The sequence below is a fragment of the Lissotriton vulgaris genome, chromosome 7 (genome assembly GCF_964263255.1).
Source record: "Lissotriton vulgaris chromosome 7, aLisVul1.2, whole genome shotgun sequence".
In the NCBI taxonomy this organism is placed as follows: Eukaryota; Metazoa; Chordata; class Amphibia; order Caudata; family Salamandridae; genus Lissotriton; species Lissotriton vulgaris.
Genome location: NC_141695.1, coordinates 786,122,787 through 786,143,782, shown reverse-complemented (window position 1 = coordinate 786,143,782; position 20,996 = coordinate 786,122,787). Strand labels below are relative to the sequence as shown.

The window sequence follows — 20,996 nt, the reverse complement described above, 5'->3', positions numbered from 1 at the left end:
TCCCAAACTAGCCTCAAAATAAACCTGGGGGAAGTCAATGGGCCTAGTCATGTCTTGGGGGAAGTAGCGCCTTCTCCCACTGCATTCAGAGACCCCCTTTCACTAGACACTTGAATCCCTGCCCGTCACTAGTGATAGCCCTTACACCAGATCTCTATGACTGTGCTAGATGGAACTTCAAACAACTGCTTTGATCCCTTTAAGAACTAACTTTTTCATGGCACCTGCATGCGCTCTCGTGGACAGGGACGATTGCCCCTTTTCAGAATGTCAGCACATCTCAAGATCCCATACATGTTCCAGGCCCCCTCACTTCCTTTCCAAAAGACCAAACTCACCCAACTAAAGAGAGCTGTGCAAGATCTTCATCTGGGCAGGGAAAACACCCTGACTCAGATTACCACCCTATCAATGAAACAAGGGAGCCAGGGGATCCCCAGTATCCATCACTACTACCTTGCATGTAGCATTCGGTATGTGGAGGAGTGGCTTCTTAGGGAACCGACAAACTCTGGTGCTTCGTTGATTAAAACATAATTGCCAGACCACTAGCAGAAGTCATGTGACTCCCTAAAAAAACAGAGATGCCAAAACCTCGGTTTGTCACATGGGTCAGTCTCGAAGCATGGCATTATCTATCCTGGTACAAAGAGACTTATCCCGCCCTTTGACCCCAACCTTGGTAACACTCCTGGCCTGGAGGGATTTAGTTTCCGTGTGTTACCACCTCAGAGAACTCTTCCATAAAGGTCAGTTCAGCCTTCTGAGAGAATTAAACGCATGTTCAACATCTTGGAGAGGGGGTATGTTTCATTACTTACAGATAAGACACTGGGTCCTACACCACTGGCGTAACGAAAAGTGAGGGGGCCTCCCTGCATGGTTCTCTGGGCTCGATCAGGAGCTCTCCGGCCAGAGTGCTGTGCCGAGGGGGCCCCTTGGAGCCAGGGGCCCCCCGCACCTCGGGGGCTGCGGGGGCCTGTGTTACGCTCCTGTCCTACACTTGCTTATAAAGGCAGCAACCACAAGGTCTCTTACCTATTTTAAGAATTTTATTTAAGGCCTAACAATATTTAAACATTTAATCTCTGATATATCTCTCAATACCAATACAACACCCCATGGACCGGAAGGGCGCTGGAGAGGACCTGGGGGTCTCATTAGACGATAAACAATGGGGCAAAATGTGTAACTGCACTACGAATTTCACCAAACATTAACAGGGAGGGAAGACTATAAGATCCTATGCAGATAGCACTATACACCAGCGAAGCTTCACATTAAAGACAAGAATCCTTCAAAGGAAGGTTGGAGGGGCTGTGGAAGAATGGGTACCATGTATAACATATTGTGGTCTTTACCCTGCTTGGAGTCATTTTGAGAGGTTTGTTCGGGACACCATTACTGCCATCAGGGACGGTGCCTGCCTTAGAGCGTTGTGGCATTGCCCCACTTATATTTCAGCCCCACCAATTAAATGTAGATGTATAGTATTAACTATAGGCAGCAGTCATTATCACAAATATTTTAAATGCTACAGCGTGAGCTGGAGTGATCTGATTGAGCGCTTCAACTTTTAGGAGAAGCAACGCCTGTGCGGTCCTGAGGGGGTGGGGCTTAAATATGCAACAGTTATGTCAGTCAGGCACGCACCCGTAGTCCTGTACTAGAGAACAGAAGCCAGCATGTCGGGCTGGCTGGCTGCCTTTTCCCGGCCAGCTCGACATGCGTACTAGACTTCTCTCGGAGTCTCGCAAACGGTGCACATTACTGACTCAAAACCGCAGCCGCCGGTCTCAGAATGAGCGTTCAGGTTCCCTGTCCCGGCCAATCCTGTTGCTGGCTTACAGACGCGACGGTGTTGTTAAAAGGGGCCACAGGGGGCCACAGACTGTCTGCCACCGCACCCTAGTACAGCGCCTCAGCAACATCGGAATCCGAGAGAAGGTACTGGAGTGGATCATCTCGTTCCTCGCCGGAAGAACCCAGAGAGTCTGCCTCCCCCCGTTCAGATCCGAGGCCACCGAAGTCATCTGCGGCGTACCACAAGGGCCATCACTCAGCCCAACCCTCTTCAACGTCTACATGAGCCCTCTTGCAGCCATCGCACGCAAACACAACCTCAACATCATCTCCTACGCCAACGATACCCAGCTGATCCTCTCCCTTACCAACGACCCGCCACCGCCAGAACCAGCCTACACGAAGGGATGAAAGACATCGCCGAATGGATGAAGAACAGCCACCTGAAACTGAACTCAGACAAGACGTAAGTCCTCATCCTGGGATCTTCGCCCTCCGCCTGGGACGACTCCTGGTGGCCCACTGCCCTGGGCACCACCCCCAAACCAACGGACCATGCACGCAACCTGGTCTTCATCCTGGACTCATCCCTCTCGATGACCAGACAAGTCAACGCCGTCTCGTCATCATGCTTCAATACCCTGCGCATGCTCCGTAAGATCTTCCGATGGATCCCCACCGAAACCAGGAAAACGGTCACCCAGGCACTCGTCACCAGCCGACTGGACTACGGAAACACCCTCTACGCCGGAACCACAGCCAAACTTCAGAAAAGACTCCAGCGCATCCAGAACGCCTCCACACGATTCGTCCTGGACATCCCCCGACGCAGCCACATCTCCGGCCATCTGAGAGACATGCACTGGCTCCCCGTCAGCAAGAGGATCACGTTCAGTCTCCTCACCCACGCACACAAGGCACTTCACGACCTGGGCCCCAAGTACCTCAACAACCGCCTGACCTTCTACGCACCCACCCGCCAGCTACGATCGACCACCCTCTTCCTCGCCATCGTACCACGCATCCGCAAAGCCACCGCCGGCGGAAGATCCTTCTCCTACCTGGCAGCCAAGACATGGAACTCCCTCCCGATCCACCTCCGGCTGGCCCAGGATCATCTCTCCTTCAGGAAGCTCCTCAAGACCTGGCTCTTCGAGCAGTAGCGGACCCCTCCCCTCAGCGCCTTGAGACCCTTCCGGGTGAGTAGCGCGCTATACAAATGCTCATGATTGATTGATTGATTGATTGAACTCTTTAATGTGCATATGACCCGAGGCAGCTTTGGGGTGAGGGGAGCCCCCCCCCACCCCACCCCCCCTTTTCCTGCGACAGACACAGGCGTCGGTTAGTATTGTGATTCCACCTGGCACGCAGGCATTTGTACCCAGAGAGCTTTTTGCTGAGTTGAGTTCAGTTTCTACTTTTCACAGGTATATTTAATTAAATGATTCGGCGACCCGCGTGGAAGTATTACTGGGGTTAAGTTAACAAATGACACTGATCATTTGACTGCAAATGTCACTCCCTGGCTGTGACCCTATGATAATGACGGGAAAAAGGAGCCTCCGAGCCTGAAGGCCTCCATAGACTGGGAGTTTGACTAAGGGTTTAGTATGTGATGATCAGGGGTGATCGACATTAAGAAAGAGCTGAAATGTTGATCATCTTTCGGGAGGCCAAGGCTGGCATACTCACAAAAAAAGTGCATGTATTTGAATTTGAATTTGAATTCAAAAGCATTTCTATAGCGCACTTTTACCATGCGGTTTCTTGGCGCTGTTGGATTGTGAGAAAGCAGGCAGGAGCAGAGGGGGATTTAAGCATTGTAGGCTCGAGAAAAAAGAAAAGTTTTGAGACCCTTCCGGAACTCAATATAGGAAGATGACAGACGGAGTTCCAAGGGAAGGGAGTTCCAAAACGCAGGAGCAAGCACTGCGAATTTCGTACCGCCAGTCTTTTTCTTGCTGAAGCGGGGGATGGTTAACAGAGCCCGATGAGTGGACCTAAGCTCTCGTCCAGGTATGTAGGGGGTGATGGCAGAACAGATAAATTCCGGGGCGGTGCCTATTTTAGCCTGGAAAGTGGTGCAGCCAAGCTTAAACAGGGCACGCTCTTTCACCGGCAGCCAGTGCAAGGCCTGCAGTAGGGGAGTGGCTCGATGGTATTTAGGCAGGCCATGAATCAGGCGGGCAGCCTGATTCTGCACTAGCTGCAAACGGCGAATGGCGTAGGCTGGAGCGCCATTATAAATGATGTTCCCATAATCGAGGCGCGAAAGCACCATGGCCATCACTATAATTTTTAGGGCGGGTAAAGAAAAAAAACGAGAAATCTTCCTGATGATTCGAAGGGAAAAGAAACAGGAGGAAACAACTGAATTGACCTGAAAGTGAACGGAAAGTGAGGGATCCAGGAAGATGCCGAGGGTCTTGACCTTGGGAACTGGGAGCGGGGGAACACCAAGTGAGGAGGGCCAGTGAGAAGGGGACCAGGGACTGCAACCACCTCTGGTCAAGACTAACTCCGTCTTGTCCGGGTTGAGTTTGAGGTGGTTGCAGTTCATCCAATCCTGGATGAACAACATGACGGATTGGACATTTGGAGCGGAGGAAGAAGAGTGGGAGAGGTTAAAAATTAGCTGGAGGTCATCGGCGTAATTGAACACCGTGACCTCGAGCTGCTGTAACATAAAAATGAGGGGGTAGATGTATAGGTTAAACAAAAGAGGGGAGAGGGAAGAGCCTTGGGCAAATACTGAGTGCGTGTGTGAACTGTGGGGTCTCCCTGTGCCCCAGAGCTGGTTGTGTGTACCCCCACGGGTGCTCTCACATGTGGGTTTCAGGTGTGCCTGCATGAGAAGCTGTGTGTGTGTGATTTGAACTTTGACAGAATTCAGCGAGTCTGTTCGTACTGTTAGTTCCGTGTATGTGCACTCAGAGGGACTCGAGGAAGCTCTATGTGTGACCTGGGCGTACTCTCCTTGTCATCGTGGCGTGTGCTCTGATTATATGCGTTTGCACATGGGTTTTGAGGGACCATAAGCGTTGTGTGCTCTGGGCAGCTCTCTGTTGAACCTGGACGTCGGGTGTGCCCTTAGTTCTGTGTACAGCTATGTTTGCTCACCTGAGTTCCTTGAACATGCCTCTGTCGTGGTGTATGTATGCGTGCAGAAGTCTCTGTACGTACCTAGCTGTGTGTGCTATGCACTCACCGGTGACCACAAATGCCCCCAACCGTCGTGTCTCTGTGGCAAACACGTTTTAATCCACATGACCAAAGCTGACAGTCAAAGCAGCCTGACAGAGCTACGAGCACTAATGGGCAGTCTAGTGCCACTCGAATTCTCACTACATTGTAGGCGCTTCATGAAGAAAATGCCAGGCTCAGAAGAGAGGTTTTACGTCAATGTATAGTGTGCATGTGCATGTGCAGGCGCGCTCTGCACAACCACACAGGGGCGACTATGTTTACTTATGTGTATGTGTAACTGTGCCACTTTATAGCCAGAGTATGCCAAATAGCAGTGTCGCCTTGATGGATAGACGTCTGTCCACACAATCACCCAGAGAAACAAGCATTTGCAATGCAATAGGTCTCTTATTAGGAAAGTTTGAGCTATTGGTATTGTAAATGAAAAATATTTTGTATTTATGTGTTGGTTTTGAAAATAGCGAAATTAATAGCTTTGTCATTTACAATGCCAATAGTTTTAACTTTCGTAAATGTGACACCTATAGTATTTGTAATGCAATATGTATTGTATTTACGTGACTTAGATGTATTGATATTACCAATAACAATGGCTTTTAATTTTTTTAAATATTTAATACTTAAATAAAAGTGATTGTAATTTATAATGGCAATAGCGTAAACTTTTGTAAATAACTTTTGAGAAGATTATGTGCAGTGTATTTTATTGTGACGAAAATTTAAGAACAGTAGTGAAATATTAACATCTTTTTGTGACATTTGTAATAAAGCTTGAAACATTGAGAGAACATATTTGAACCAGTTATTGTTGAATGGTAGCACAGATTTATGCTGTGGTGGCGCTGAGTGATGTTGTGGTGGCGACGAGTGATGCTGTGGCGTTTAATGATGCTGTGGTAGCGCATAGTGATGTTGTAGTGCCCATGAGTGATGCTGTGGTGGTGCTGAGTGATGCTGTGGTGATGCGATAGATTGAGTGAGGGCGATAGATTGAGTGAGGGCGATAGATTGAGTGAGGGCGATAGATTGAGTGAGGGCGATAGATTGAGTGAGGGCGATAGAGTGAGGGCGATAGATAGGGGGCATATGGGGCATCACTGTTTGTCCGGTCCCTTTGTCTTATGTGTCTTGGTGTCACTGCACCTGCTGCACCACTAATCCATACACATAAATCTGAACACTAAAGCATGCCCATCTTCTTAATAGGATCTCTGCTAACATTTCAGTGCACATTTTCAAGCCTTCAAAGCAGTTATAACATATAGAAACAAGGTCTTTGTAAGCATCAGTTCATAGGCACATGCTTCAAAGTAGGCGGTCGAAGAGACATACTGTCGGTCTCATTAACTTTAAAGGTTATTGCAATTGGAAGTAAGGTATGCTAAGAGGATTAGAAAACTGCAGAAGATTACTACACCGAGGTGCACATGAAGAGCAATATTATTAATAGTATATAATTATTAACTAATGAGAGTAGGTATATGGGCTTGTAAGCATCACATTCAAAGATGGACTGTGAAATAGAAATAACAAAAGCCAATGAGGATATCTCAAAAACACAGGATAATATACTAAAGTCAAAATAGAATTCTTACATTGATATACTCAGATGACAAACTGCTCTTCCGACACCCCACAGACAAACTGCTCTTCCTACACCCCAAAATAAATCATATGTAGGAGAATACTATTTAAACAAGAGTGAGTTTCCTAGAAGCATGTGCGGATTCTGCAGTTGAGCAAAAGCGCAAAGAACTTTTCAAATAATCTTTCCATGTATGAGTTGTGCACTTTCTATGGAATTTGCATGGTTGCCCCTGCGGATCGCCTGTGTCATACACTCATTGTCCTTTGTTTTCAATGCTCAGCGTTTCTATACCCTTCGGAGTGTGACCTGCACACTACGACAATATTTCGCATACACGTGTACAACATTGGCCTAGGAGGGCAATTTCATAGGACAAAGGAGATATTAATATTTGTTTTGCTTTGATTGAAAATTATCCTTGAATTAACGTTATACCAAAACAAACAATGAATAATGTCTCCATGACGAAATTATGGCAGAGTGAAAGATCCTCCCACCGACTACAAAATCATAACCCCATTGATCAGGGCAGTGCATTAAGAGCTTGTGAACGTTTACGTAAACAGCTCTTCCAGGTGATACATTACATGAGATGACATTCTGCTTAGCTACCAAAAATATGAAGATGGAGCTATATTGATAGTTTAACAGTCACTCGTGTACAGTGTGCCAGTTAAAAGTCGGCACCTACAGTGTGCCTTATCACTGTCATGAAGTAATCTCTTTCCTCCACACTTAGTGAGCTACTTAAAGGCTGGCACGCGCTGTTATTCCCTTTAGCCCGTATCAACATGGGGGAATAACCCAAGCAGATCTCCTGTTTACAATGCACCAATTAAAACTGCCAGCTTCCCTTGATGCTGCAACCATGCAAGAATACATTCCTCTACCACAGATTTGACTATTTAATTCAAACACTTGACGGCACACACTGGGCCCTACCACCACCAAGAAGCAATCCTCATGTGGCATACAGACTCGACTATTCCGTTTTTAAAGTAGATTATATTAAGATTTCTGCTCAGCCTAATTACCAGCTTTTGTTTTAGTAAGAATCAAGTCTGCATATAAGCAAATGTAAGGGGGCTGCAAATAAGAGTTAATGAGCGGATGGATTCTGCAAACACACTACAGCAGGCAGCTCTTTGAGTCAGGGCTCGGCGCTCATTGGGGTGCTAGAATTACAGAGCCCTTGGGATGACCCATCTCTGGAGCAAACTGCTCTTTCAGTTGTACCTCTTTTTTTAGTCGGTGTACATCTACATTTGTCACTTGAAAAGGAACCGGTCTGTGCTTCATTTTGAGTCCCGACTAAATTATTTAAAAAAAGAACCAGCTGCAGTGAACATATACAAAAAAAAAAACGATTGCTCACTATCAAATGCACGTATAAGATATAGAATGAAATGTCTGATGATCGAGTGTACTTTTGAAATGTAATATAATACCTCCTGCACTACAGGACAGGCACTTCATAGGATGAGGAATGATTCACCAAAAAAATGCAACAGTATGAGGTGAGAGGGTGGTACTCTCTGGGGGCGGAGCCAAAGCACTCAATGTATATGTTAAAGGAAGGCTTGGCAATAATAGATTCCAGACATCTGGTATGTTGATGCAGACCTAACAAAATACAACACCAAGGCCTGAGTAGGCCAATAACACCAGCTAGATGTGCGTAGACAACTCTAAAACCGTTGTTGCTGTGGAAATTATATAACTGAACTGCAGTCTAGCCCATCATCCATCCATACCCCAAAGCACCTCCCTGTTCGAGGACCGTTCTGGATTTCACTGTCTGTTGAGTATTTAGCTAATATCTAACTAAGACTTACAGCGTCATAAAATGAATGCAATTGTGTGTTTTTCTGGAATTGTAGTTTTTGCTAGTATCACCTGGATGTCTCCACGCTCCGCGCCCAACCCCCCCCCCTGTGTCCCCCACAGGCCCCCCGAGATGAGAATCTGAGTCACCGTTTTGGAAACAAGGCTGCCCAGCAACAAACAATGAATCTGCGTTGCAGGGAGCCACTGAAAGCTGGAGGAGGCATGTGGGGACGAGGGAAAGGGATGGGAAGGGCTTCTGATTCCTGGGCAGCTGCTGAGCCTCCGAGAAGGGCAGGGTCAGGAACCCCTGTCTTACTCACCAGCCAAACAGAATGCTTGCAACACAACAAGGGTGTGAACGCACCAAAAACCGAACTTACCCAGAAAACGACGTTCAAGCCGAAGATGAAATAGTTAATTTAGCAGCCAACCTCAGGCCCCTTGTATTGCTTGCCTGACATGCTGCGGGCTCAGGGGGCTCCCGGGCTGGCATCAATGGCTGAGGGAAAGGGGTGTCGAGGCCTGGCGGCGGGTCTTCCAGGCCAGACCCACCCGCCCACACCGGGCAACCGGCAGGGGGCAGAGGCACTTGATGACTAGCAGAGAGGTGATCACGACCGAGTAGCTCCCGGCTCCTCCATCCGGCTGCTGACACAGAGGGCGGGATCCTCCTGGCTCACAACTCGCTGCCTCCTCCTGGATAGGGCAGGCACAGGCAGGAGGAACCTGGGAGGAGCGACCTCGTCACAGGCGGGGGAGGAAAGCAGGCGTGCTCCTCGAGGCGGGTCAAACCGGAGACGCAGGCTTGCCACATGCAGAGTGCTGAGAGAAGCGCTTAGGCATTGATATAATTATAAACCGTTGCCAAGTCCGAATTTAGAAAGCTGGGCTAACACACTTGGAACAATGTTTTTCCAAAGGAAGCACCAGGACCGTGAAAGTTGTGTTCTGAATGCACAGAGACATTGACGGAAAACGTTTAAGATGATTAGCACAAATTAATATTTGAATTAAGCGGCGAATATTATTAGTACAAAAACAAGATACCTCGTAAGGGACCGGTGCGGTGTCGGCAGGCCTTAGTCCCAGGGCCAGCATTGCTGTATGTTGTCCCTCTCCTGCAGACTAGCTGAGGGTTACGTGGACGTCGCAATGAGGCTTTTCTTGCTGGGGTTGAGGCACACAGTCTGGCTTGCGCTGCTCTATGAGAGTGTACACCTAGCGTGTCTCAATTGTCAGAGCCACAGGGAGGCCGGATCGGGGCACACGCCAGAGCTAGTAGTCAGGCGTGCGGTCCTCCAGCGCTCGTAAACCAAGAAACAGGATTGGGGCACACAAACAATAACCGTAGCCCACAACGCTGCTTGTAAGCAGGATTGCGGGTCCTGAAGCACACGTAACCCCAGGGGCGGGACTGGGGCACCAGTCGGCATGGAGCGCAGAACAGCCTCCGTAATAGAATTAAACAAGACGGAAGAGACGCGGGTGGGCAGGAGCGAGACGCCGTGAGCCTGCACATTGGTGTGCACATTGGTGTGCACATTGGCGTGCCCAGTGGCGGCGCCTGCGGGCTTCGCCCGCTGTGCTTGAGGAGTGCTGCGCGGCTGCTGAGGCTGTGGGAGGGGGCCGCCAAAGCAACAAAAAAGCAGCCCCTGCACGCCATGCTGCACGCCCAAGGAGCCTGCGTGCAGGCCCGAGAAGAGCTACCGGGAGGCAACCAAGACGGGTGAGTGGCGGCACTGCCGTGCCTGCGAACGCCACGCTGCTACCACAAAGTGCAGTGAAGCAAAGCGCCTCGCCAGCCTGTGATTACTTTTTAGCCGCATTGCGAGCTTAACTTTAATGTACAATTGCGTGCGGCTTGCAGGGAGGAGTGCCAGCTGTACATGTTTAACAATGAAAGTGAAAGTTAATGAACGGCTCACAGTGGATGCTAGCGCGTGTTCACACGCGCGTCCACATGTCCAGTCTGGCCTGCAGCCTGCACGTGCCCATCTCCTGTCTCCCTTGAGAGCCCTTGAAAGCCTAGTCGACGACAATAGGTCTCGCTGGCGACCGCGGTTCGCGCTGCATCGCCAGGTGCGAGACCTAAGAAAACGGGTACTTGCCGCCTGCAGCCGCCGAGCCTGGCGAGGACCCCACGCAGAGCGGATCCCATCTTATTACTATTCAATAAATGAGCTGTACATTATTGTAATCGTTCGGAATTTAACAAGGAACACATAGTTTAAGCCCTAGCAGCACAGCTGGGCAGACAGCATGAAATGTAGGCAGACGTCGACGTAAAAGCAGAGAAGAATTATCAGCTGACCTCAACAGGAGGGAGACATTAAAGAGAGTTAAACCTGCAGTGGAATTTACAGAACTTTATTTCTAAACTGTAATTTTACAAGGTAAATGAAGCTTTGGTTTAATTTGGCAGAATTTGGACCATATATTCGTACAGTTAGAATATTGCGGGAATGATGGTGGGGGGTGGTTTTCTTGAGCCCACTCATCAGCTATGCCCACCACCACCTCCGGTCCGGGCAGGGAGTGCGGCGGGTACCCTGAGACCTACCGGGCACATCGCACAGTGCAGTCCTTATTGCAGGAAGCACCTCATATCTGCCTCATTTAAGCGAAGCTTCATCGGCTCTCACACCGTTCGGCTGCTTAATAGAGCCCGGCACAACCACGAGTTCTTCGTATGTGCTCCTCGGATGGGCTCTGCATGAGCTCTTTGGCAAAACCTCTGTGCACTGTGAGCCATGTATGGGGATCCCTGGGCGCCCTGAGGAGCTGTGACTGACTGTGAGCCATTATTGGAAGGTGTGAGTACAGTGGCAGTTTCGTTAAAAGGTTTGGTGCAGTATGTCTGCAGTGCACACATTACAAACTTTACTGCCATCACCTGTCCCCTCCAGTCACAAGCCAGACAGTGTGAGCCCGGCTTGGCTCTGGAACCGAATCTCTCTAAACGAACATGAGTGACATTTTGCACACCCAGGCCCTGCAGCACCATGCAGTGGTTGCCAACAAGCTGCTAGGAGCCTTCAAGAATGAAGCAGCAGTCATTCTCTTAGGCTAACTGAGCACTTCCCTTTTCGAAGCTTCACTTGTTTCATAGAATTGCAGTAGGAGTTCATGCAATCCACTACTGAGTGTTTTTAGTCGCTTACATTGATATTATTATATGATTCATTCTGAGAGTTGTAGTGTAGGTTCCGAACAATATGACGGAACTACTAGACTATAGGGGTTTGTGAAAGGAAATCCCTGGGTTGGAAATATAATGTCCCTGGTGAAATGGAATCATATGGCTAAGCTATAAATAGTAAACAGCGGCAAGTTCTGTTACCAGGCTAGTCTTGTTTGCTTCTGTTAGTTGCCAGTAAACTTCTACACAGCCCTAAGTGAGTCCATGTATGATGAATCTGTATATCACACACATGCTACAGTTTGTCCTCTGCATACACGGGCAGTGATATTTCTTGTGCACAAAATAACGGTACATTTGGTGCAGGTTTTTCTGTTGGTATTTGGTAGTCCGTCTTATTCATAAATTATTTCGTTTTTTGGAGATCATATGCAGCAAAGGGTACCTGATCACTCAGTCTGGTGCTTAATTAAACAAGCATTTGCAATGCATTAGGTCTCGCATTTGCGAGATTTTGTGCTATTGGCATTGTAAATGACAATACATTTTATGTTTATGTTTAAAAAACATATGATAATAAAAGGCAATGCCATTTACAATGCCAATAGCACAAAATCTCGCAATTGCGAGACCTAATGCATTGCGAATGCTTGTTTTATTTATGGTTGGGGTAACACAAACAATGGCAGAGTGAGAGATGGGGTGAAGAATTAACACAGACAATGGGAGGAAAAAAAGTGGAAAGAAGAAAAAAACGAAAATAGCAGCATCACCAGGAAGAAAGAAAGAAGCAGCAGCAATACTGACACTGAGATAGGAGGAAACGGGGGTCAGGCAGCATTTTGAAAGTGGACTTGACAAACACTAATATTCTTTGGAAAACAATATTAGAACAACCGTATTCTCAAAGTCTGGTTTCCTTACATTATTTGACAGCTCGCTGCCTGTGCAAGAAATACAGGAGGCATTCTTTCGAAAAAGCTCTGATTCGAGGCACATTTTCTTAAATTCAAAGACCATGACATAACGTAATTTTTCTGAAATAACAAATGTCCAATAAATATTCGGCAATTCAGCAACACAACAGATTCTTTCATCGACATTCCGCTGCTAGGAGCATCGGGAGAAACCTCCCTCGGAACCAAGACTGTGTTATTGTGAAAGTAAAAGTGACCACAGGCAGGCCCTGGGTGACAACAAAAACCCGGATGAGTGCAGCTTGGAGAGGTGAGGGGGAGGTGTGCCGGAGGGGGAGATGCAGAGACAAGAGGTGGCAAAGAACAAAAGAGAATCACGGGCAGAGAAAGCACGTTAGTTGTACCGGGAGAGATATGTCATTGCCTCGTTTGTCTATTCAGGGTTTGCGATTTAATCTGAATTGTGAGAGCCCCACTTTAATACCAGCCTGACTACAGTTGCATAATATACGAAAATATAATTTAAACAAGACCATCGGCCCAAAAGTCTTACAAAACCAGCAAGGCTGTGTGCGTATAACACACCCTATAAACCAGCAGACAAGTAAACACAGCAGGGAGTAGAAAACTAAGAAAATGAGAAACACAAAAAGATTCAAAACACAGATACTACAGTAACATTGAGGCTGCACGGATTTCACAGCACAAGCAACATAAAAAAACAGCAACGCCTCTCCCCTACCTCCTCCACCGCCGAGGAACTCGCAGGAATGACTGCCAAAATGTAAAAAAAAAAGAAATTGCCGGAAACGCGATAATGAATCCCGCCCCTCCCGGACTGGTGACCTGACTCATGGTTGCCATGGCGATATTTTAGAAAATACGCTTGCGACACCGTAAGTCACATTACCCAGTCCTAGAGAGGCGGGATCACATCCGGACAAATCATCCGAACACGGGCTTTGTCCAGTGGCAGGCCTCCGTTTGGCGAGGCCGGCCATTGGAAGAAGGGGCGTGGTTTCATGCCCCTTCTTGCTAACAAGAACTCTCGCCTGCGACAGCGCATGTGCTGCAACGCAGGCTTCGACCTAATAAACAGTGTATCACTGCCTACAAATCATCTGATGCTATGACCATAAAGGGGAAGTCTAGACAATTTTTTTTCCTTTTTATGAAGTTGCCTCCACCACTTGGCCGCAGCCTTGTCTTTGCTCTCATGAGGCCTCTCTTTACGTGGCCGCATGATGAGCTAGGAGGAGATTTCAAAACTCTGGTAAATCCTGAATTACTTACCTTTAACCGCATCGCTGCGGCAGCTTTTCCCGCTGTGTGCTGCATTTTTAAAATGACCGAGTTACATGACGAGCTCAGCTCGTCATCAGCACACGGCAGGTAAGCCTCATGACGAGCTGAGCTTGTCATCAGCATCGAAGTGGTTAATTATCATTACTGCAACTCCTCCTCCTTTCTTCCCAAAATGACACAGTGAGGTCTTACAATATGAAATTGCTTTATTGATGTCATAATCTCACTTATATAATTGCGTTATTAACCTTCTTGCTTCCTCCTATTTGCTTGAAAATGCACATTTTACCCACGCTTTTTTAAAAAAAAATGTACACCTCGATCTTCCTGGTCCCAGCAGGCACTGAGGCAGCATTAGACTCCCTGTGAAATCCCTGCACTGCTCTAATGCTATGAGAACAGCGCAGGATTGGCCTGAGCGGGCTGAAAAGACGCTCTGCTCAGACCAGGGAGTCTTTGCGGTTTATCCTGCCTGGCTGTTTAATACACCCGGGCTGGAAATTCCGAAGTCCTCATGTGTTTTTGGCCGGCCTGAGACGTCTGGCCAAACACACATCCCCACTTAGAAGTGCACATAGCACTCCTCCTCCCAAGCCCCCCCCCCCCCCCCCCCCCCCAAAGCCCCCCTCCCCCCATCCGCCACCTCTCTGCACACGCTGGCTCAGAGCCGGCAAATGAAAAATCAAACGATTATTGGTAATCGTTTTATTTTTCACCTGCTGGCTCTGAGCCAGTGGGGCGATACTCTTCTGCCATTGTGGAAGAGCCGCCCCTGATAATCACTCACTGCAGTGCTGTTTCATGTTTCCGGCATGTTGCTATTTCCCCGAGCAACGTTGCTGAACTTGCATCCTTCATTGTGCCAGTTTCTGCTTTTGTTAATTATTAGTTGAGATTCGGCTGCATCTCAATATCACAAACAATATTTAATGCATGAAGGACTCGAGCTTAATGTACTCCTTTTATTCTGCTTTCCACTGCTCCCTCTGCCCTCCTCCTGCTCCCCATCTCTTCTGTTTAGCCTGCTACGACCCTGGCATGGTCCGCTGCCCCCTCAGCATTGTCCTCTGATGTCCTGTGCATTGTCCACTGCGTCCCTCTGCTTTGTCCACTGTCCACATCTGCTGCCTTCTCTGTTCTCCCCTCTTCCCCAACTCGCTACAATAATTCTCCAGCTGCTTCGAGTGTTCACTGCTACCTTTATGCTTCTACCACCCCACAGCAAAGTGCAATAAAGTTAGGATGTGTCCACTAGCATCAAGAGCCCGTTTGCTGCTTTTCCGATCTCTGATTTCTGATTTGTTAATTGCTTCCCCCTCACTCACAGGATTCCCGGGAGACTGAATGATCGACGGACACCCTTGGGAGAACTCAACTGGATATTTACAGCCATCACTGACACAATCGCATGGAATGTGCTGCCTCGAGGTAAGATATCTCATGGCACTATAACATGGACGGTTCTTCGTGAAAGTTAGATGCATCAGCCACTATTTAAGTCATCAGCATCTACATTGCTGTGGAAGACTTGCCCAGAAGTAAAGCCATGCTCTGAACCATCATTGACAACACAACGTGGACCAGAATTCCCCAAGGTGTAAAGCATCACTGTGAGCCAGAACCATTGCATGCCTTGTTCTTGTCAGTGGGAACACTGCACCTTTCTGAGCATCAGGGCTTTTGTTTTGGTCCCCAGAAAGGGCCTTCCTACTTTATCACGTTATACATTGCAATTGGACATAAACCTATGAGCTTGTGCATCAGGAAAAGTGCTGTAGCAATTTGTAACATAACCCTTCCCTTCTTCGAACTTGGCCTTTCTTTCTTTCAGATCTGTTCCAGAAGCTCTTCAGGCAAGACCTGCTTGTTGCCAGCTTGTTCCGTAACTTCTTGTTGGCTGAGAGGATCATGAGGTCCTACAACTGCACACCAGTGAGCAGTCCTCGCCTCCCACCCACATACATGCATGCCATGTGGTAAGTGAACGCCTTAGCACTTTAATGCCAGATGTGTCTGTCAGACAGGTAATGTTGAGAGACCGTGCCTTCCTTCACCTTCTGATGTTGGTTGGTGGAACAGGTGTTTCAGTAGGACTGGATCTTGAATCGTCAAAGTTGCGGTCAGTGAAGTGGAAGTCTGTGCTGTGAGTAGAATTCATGTATCTGGAGGAAGGAATAGAGGTAAGATACGTGTCCTTATCACTGGGATTAGTGTGAATGCATCCAAAGAATTGAGTAGTTTGTGTGCTTGTTCACATAGCACTTTAGATAGATGATGTACATGTATCCTCAGTACTCGTAGTGGTCTGTGCTTGTTCTTACTTCATGAGGACTCTTTCGTGTTCTCAAGATACACATGGTGCTTGTATTTCCTTTAAGGCACTGTCCTAGACTTTAACCTGGAGTGTTAATTTCTCTGGGCCGGTTGTCATCTGAAGGCCTTCTAGCCTGCATTCCGTAACCCTCTTCACTGATGCCAGATAGGATAACTTCTGGCTTTGAATGGTAGGATTCTGTAAAGTGTGGAATTTATTTCCTCATGGTACTGGCCTGTACTAATGCTGAGCATAAAGAGATGCATCAGTTGTTTCTTTAAAATGCTGTCTCTAAGTTGTTCCACCTAGTGGCTCTTTTTCTTGGATGCTTTTTTGTAAGGTGCAGTTTCCTCTGACACTCGCAACATATTGTCTGTATGGAGTTGTGAAAGATCTTTTTTATAAATTCAAAATGTAATGGGAGGACTTGCCTCTTCACAGGCTCAACGATTATAGAGGATGCAGACACCTCTCTTTCTTTCCCAGAAGATAGAAAAAAACGTTAATTCAGTGAACATAATTCATTGCAGTGGGCTGGTCTTGTTCTCACGCTCTAGTTGTCTCGCTGTCTTAGTAGATCAATTTGCCTTGATGAATAATTACTCTTGGTGAAAGTGCAAGGAACAGTCTTCAGCCAAGACATTGCAGTGGGTATGAGGCAGTGTTTTATCTAGTGTGTCAGGCCCATGCCCTGGCCAACTCATCCATTTCCACCACCCCCAAACCAAAGGTGCTTCTGGTTGTTGAAGCAGTGCCTCAAAAGTCAGTCTTCCTGCTTTGTTCCAGCTAGAGTACCGTCAGCACACAGCGCTAACATCCTGGAAACTCCAGCGCAAGACTTGGAGATCCATGTTTGAGAGGTATCTTTTTGAAGTACTACACCTAGGTGTCCAGTGTTTATTCTGTTTTCTGACGGAGCTGAACAACGATCCAGCTCTAATGAGGAATGATCAGCATTCCAGCTGCAAGGACCAATTTAATGGTTCTTGAAGCTGCCCCATGAACAACTACAGGCAGCTGCATAACATGCCTTTAATCAAAGGGTGAGCGGCAGTCACATGGGTAGAGTCGCCTCTGAGCTCGATGATCCCCTCCTCACTCCACTCGCCCATCTTCTTCTACTTTCCCTTCCTCATAGACATGGATTTAGTTCCTCCTGTCTCATTTGCCCCTCTGTGGCTCTAATCCAGTATCCTCCACTCAATTTTTCTTCCTACTCTTGACTTTTGTGTTTCGTCTCGGGTTTTCGTGCCTCCTCTGTGTGAAATTGCTCCTCGTTACCTAATGGCACTGGTGGCCCTTGAGGGGCCGCACCTGCAGTATGTTGTGCACCTGTCCTTCAAGACAAGCTGCATCACAGTGGTGTTGCAGACAGAAGTGGCTGCTACCGGACCTGGGTGGTGGGGCGGGTGGGGATGACAACAAAAAAAGAAGAAAAAAAACACATAACTGTAATAGTCGGCCGCAGCCTCTCCTCCCTCCTCCATCATCTTTCTTCTTTCTGCTGTCCCGGCGGCAACAGGAAGCACCCGGGCTCTCCTGAGCCAATCACAACGTTTAAGTGCAGCATTGTGATTGGTCTGAGCGCCGTGGTTCGGTGCTCAGACGGGGAATGGGAGGCTGGGCATATTCCTCAACAGGCTGTGTAATGCAGCCTGGTGGGGGAGATGCAAAGTGTGCAGGACTGTTTGGCCGGTCCAAGAGGGTCAGCCAAGCAGTCATGCGCACATATAGGGAGTGTAAACAACTCCTCCCCCTACTCTGGCACGCTCTGCCCGAGAGCCACTGACTGCACTAGGAAGGCTAAAATTATAATAACAATAGTTATTATCATTCTATTTGTCCTTTTGTTCAGTGGGGTGACCCTCCTCAGCCTTATCGGAGGAGCCGCCACTGGTTGTAGTCGCACCAAAATCCCCTCAGATAGATGGGTGTCAGCGCATTGGTTTTTCCTTTCCATGTGCCTGTTCAGAAATCGTCCGTTATTGCTGCTCATATTATTCTTGTAAATAGCGTATTTTTAGACAAAGAAAGAATTGAGAGGCAACAAAAAAAGAACTGTACCTCTCTATTCTTTCTTTCTTTGTAATATTGGGGTTCTCAGGCAGTGGACCGAAGAGGTGGGCAACATTGGCAAATAAGATTTTGCTGTGACTTCTGTGTATATTGTGGTTAGTGCAACCTGTAAATCCTTACTGCCTTTCCTTGATCTGTGTAGTCTCTTTTTAGACCCTGGTTGGTTTTTTCAAAGAGTGTTAATGTTTGCACAAACAAATATTTGCAATTCAAATTGTTTGTCTTTTGCACAGTGGAAAGTTGTATACTGAGCTTCACAACAAAGTTAGAACATAGACAACAACAGCACAATCTTCTCTTATTCAAATAATAGGGAAAGGGTAAGTGGCATTAGCAGAAAAAGCATCACATGATTATCTCACACATGCAGAAAAGATACAACACAAGTAGCTAACACACTAAAGAGGGAGTAAGAGAAAATTAAAGACTATTGTCCACTCTATAAACAGATATAAACATACAAAATGCTCTGATATCCTGGAAGAAACGTGCCAAACCTCTTAAGGAATCCCCATAGGTTGATGTACTCATTTAGAATGATGACCTGTTACCTATCTTATGTGGTATGCTTCATCAATGGGTTTCCACATCTAGCACTGGGAAGCATCCTTAACCCCTTGGGCGCGGCCCGATTCTGCGCCTGTGCGCCGTTTCGAAGAGTGGGCGGATTCATCGACGGCCCCCAGCCATCATCAGCACACGAGCACTGTGATGCATGACGGACGGGGGCCGTCATCAGCACGCAAGGGGTTAAGTACTATTGTGCAGTTGTTGTACACTTTACTAGTTATGCATCCTCTACTTTGGATGAGGTTCTCCCCCCTTATGTAGACATTTATTGTCTCTCTTTTTTAAAAATAGTTAGACTTATATTAGAACATTGGAATGTTAAGAACTATATGGTAAACAATGGAGTGCTTTGTGCTTCTAATGGCCAATAGAATCCTGGAGCTTCAACATTCCAATGTTTGTTCTCAGCTGTTGTTGTGAACAAAAGGCCTCACGGTGTTCGAGGGAATTTTAATCCCTTCGGGCACTGTGAATCCTTTGTTTTACAAATTAGAACATTCTGCCCTCTAAGGGTGGATTGTTCTAATAGCCTTAGAGCCATCCGTAATGGGCTCTACCAGCCATTATAGGCCCACTCTCTTGTTATAGGCCCTCGCCTTTGGTTCGGGCCTTTAATGGCCGGTATAGCCTGAACGGCGGGCTCTAAGGCTATCTTAAAATGGTGTGTGGGTGAGCTAAAAATGATTTTAGTGCTGTCTTCCTGCTGCAAGATTAAATACAAGAGGGCTGAGCAACAGACCCTATTTCTCTTTTCTGTCCACAAGTTTCAGTGCTAGATTTATGCCCCTAGGGAGATAAGGCACCTTTCTCAGCACTATGTGCATCTCACATCAAATATTGTGAAACGGTGCCTGGTTTTAGGGCATGTTATCATTTGTTTTTACAACAGTGGGGTAATGCAAGTGGAAATACCCCATCTTCATTGAACAGGTACACTTTGGGCACCAGCAGTGCACACTGCCCTCCTTCAGAGGACAGGAGGCCCATAGGAACAGAAGTGCAATATTTCTTTATTTAGGACATGGACAAATCTAGCAACAGCAGTGCAAAATGTGATTCCTCACAGAACAGGTACTGCAAGGTAGTAGCATAGCAAACTTCCTTGCCTCAGAGAGCGCAGCAAGGGCAATCTTCTGTTCCCTGCAGAGCAGACGAATTCAGGAAGGCACACTAGTACAAGCGTTCATCGCTCACTGGACATGTACAGTTCAGGCATGAGTGACATGTCTCATCTCCCTACCGAGGCACTACTTCTCCTGATAAATCCATCCCCGTTTGGCCTCATTTGTGTTTTCCTTTTGTGAGTGGCAGGCGTCCAAGGCGTAAACCTAATCACTGATCACCTCGTCCTCTGCTGATGTTCGTTGCTTTGTCTTTAATTCATATTCGCCTTGCAGGCCCCAGATAACGTGGCTCACGCGGTTTGTATAATGGTTCTTGTAAAATAAAGGCCTCTTGCCGCCTATAAACATGTGAATAATATATCTGCCATATTGGCGAAAATAAATGTACCCCAATAAATATCACTGTCACAGAGTTGTAATAAATCTTGATAACAACTTTTATCACCGCTTATACATTCCCTGTAGTGGGGGCATTCAAAGTGGAGTCGCAGGAGGAGGGAAGGTGGGGGGCCGGTGTGTGTGTGTGCGTACAGCGCTGCTCCTGCCATTGCTGTCGCTGTTGTGTGAATGAGGGAAAGGTGTACTGTATCTGTGGCACGGGGTATACCTGTGTGAGGGGATCTTTGTATTCCTCCTTTCTTTCGTATGCTGCCTAATGCTTCTGCATGCTTACTGTCTGGCCAGGCTCCCCTCTCCATATTGTATTTTTACATTTCTCTCTGAACTCCATGACTCACTCCTTGGCATGAGAAGCAGACCTTCTCCATTAGTGGGACCAATAATCTAGCCTCAGTTGATCCTGCAAGACCGAGAGGGGTAGGATTGCTTACGGGGATACTGAGCTGGTCCTCTCCATTGCCTCTTCTCTTACTTTGGCACTGTCTCGAAATGCTGTCTCCTTTCACACTACCTTTTCACAGACTGCTTTCTGCATTCGTTTAAAAGGTAACGCTTTACAATGACTCTGGAACAAACAAGTTATCAGGCAATTTTAAAGACAAGTTGGTGCGCTGGGTCAAGCACATTTAACGTAATGCCTATTTTCTTGGGCGTTTATTGGTGTTGAGATGTTGGAGGTTGGAAAGCTGGCACTCTTCTAGTAATCAACAAGATATATTACACA

The 20,996-nt window shown here is 47.3% G+C and overlaps 1 protein-coding gene across 3 annotated transcripts in view; it reads left to right on the top strand.

Annotated features, from left to right (window-relative positions):
• The window catches only part of RPTOR (regulatory associated protein of MTOR complex 1), a 2,217,374-nt gene that overhangs the window by 1,336,158 nt on the left and 860,220 nt on the right, over positions 1-20,996 (top strand). For all 3 annotated transcript variants that reach the window (XM_086931040.1, XM_086931039.1, XM_086931041.1), the window contains 2 exons: positions 15,117-15,217; positions 15,621-15,765. In XM_086931040.1, the coding sequence (XP_086787166.1) occupies positions 15,117-15,217; positions 15,621-15,765 (246 nt within the window). The remainder of the gene's footprint in view (positions 1-15,116; positions 15,218-15,620; positions 15,766-20,996) is intronic.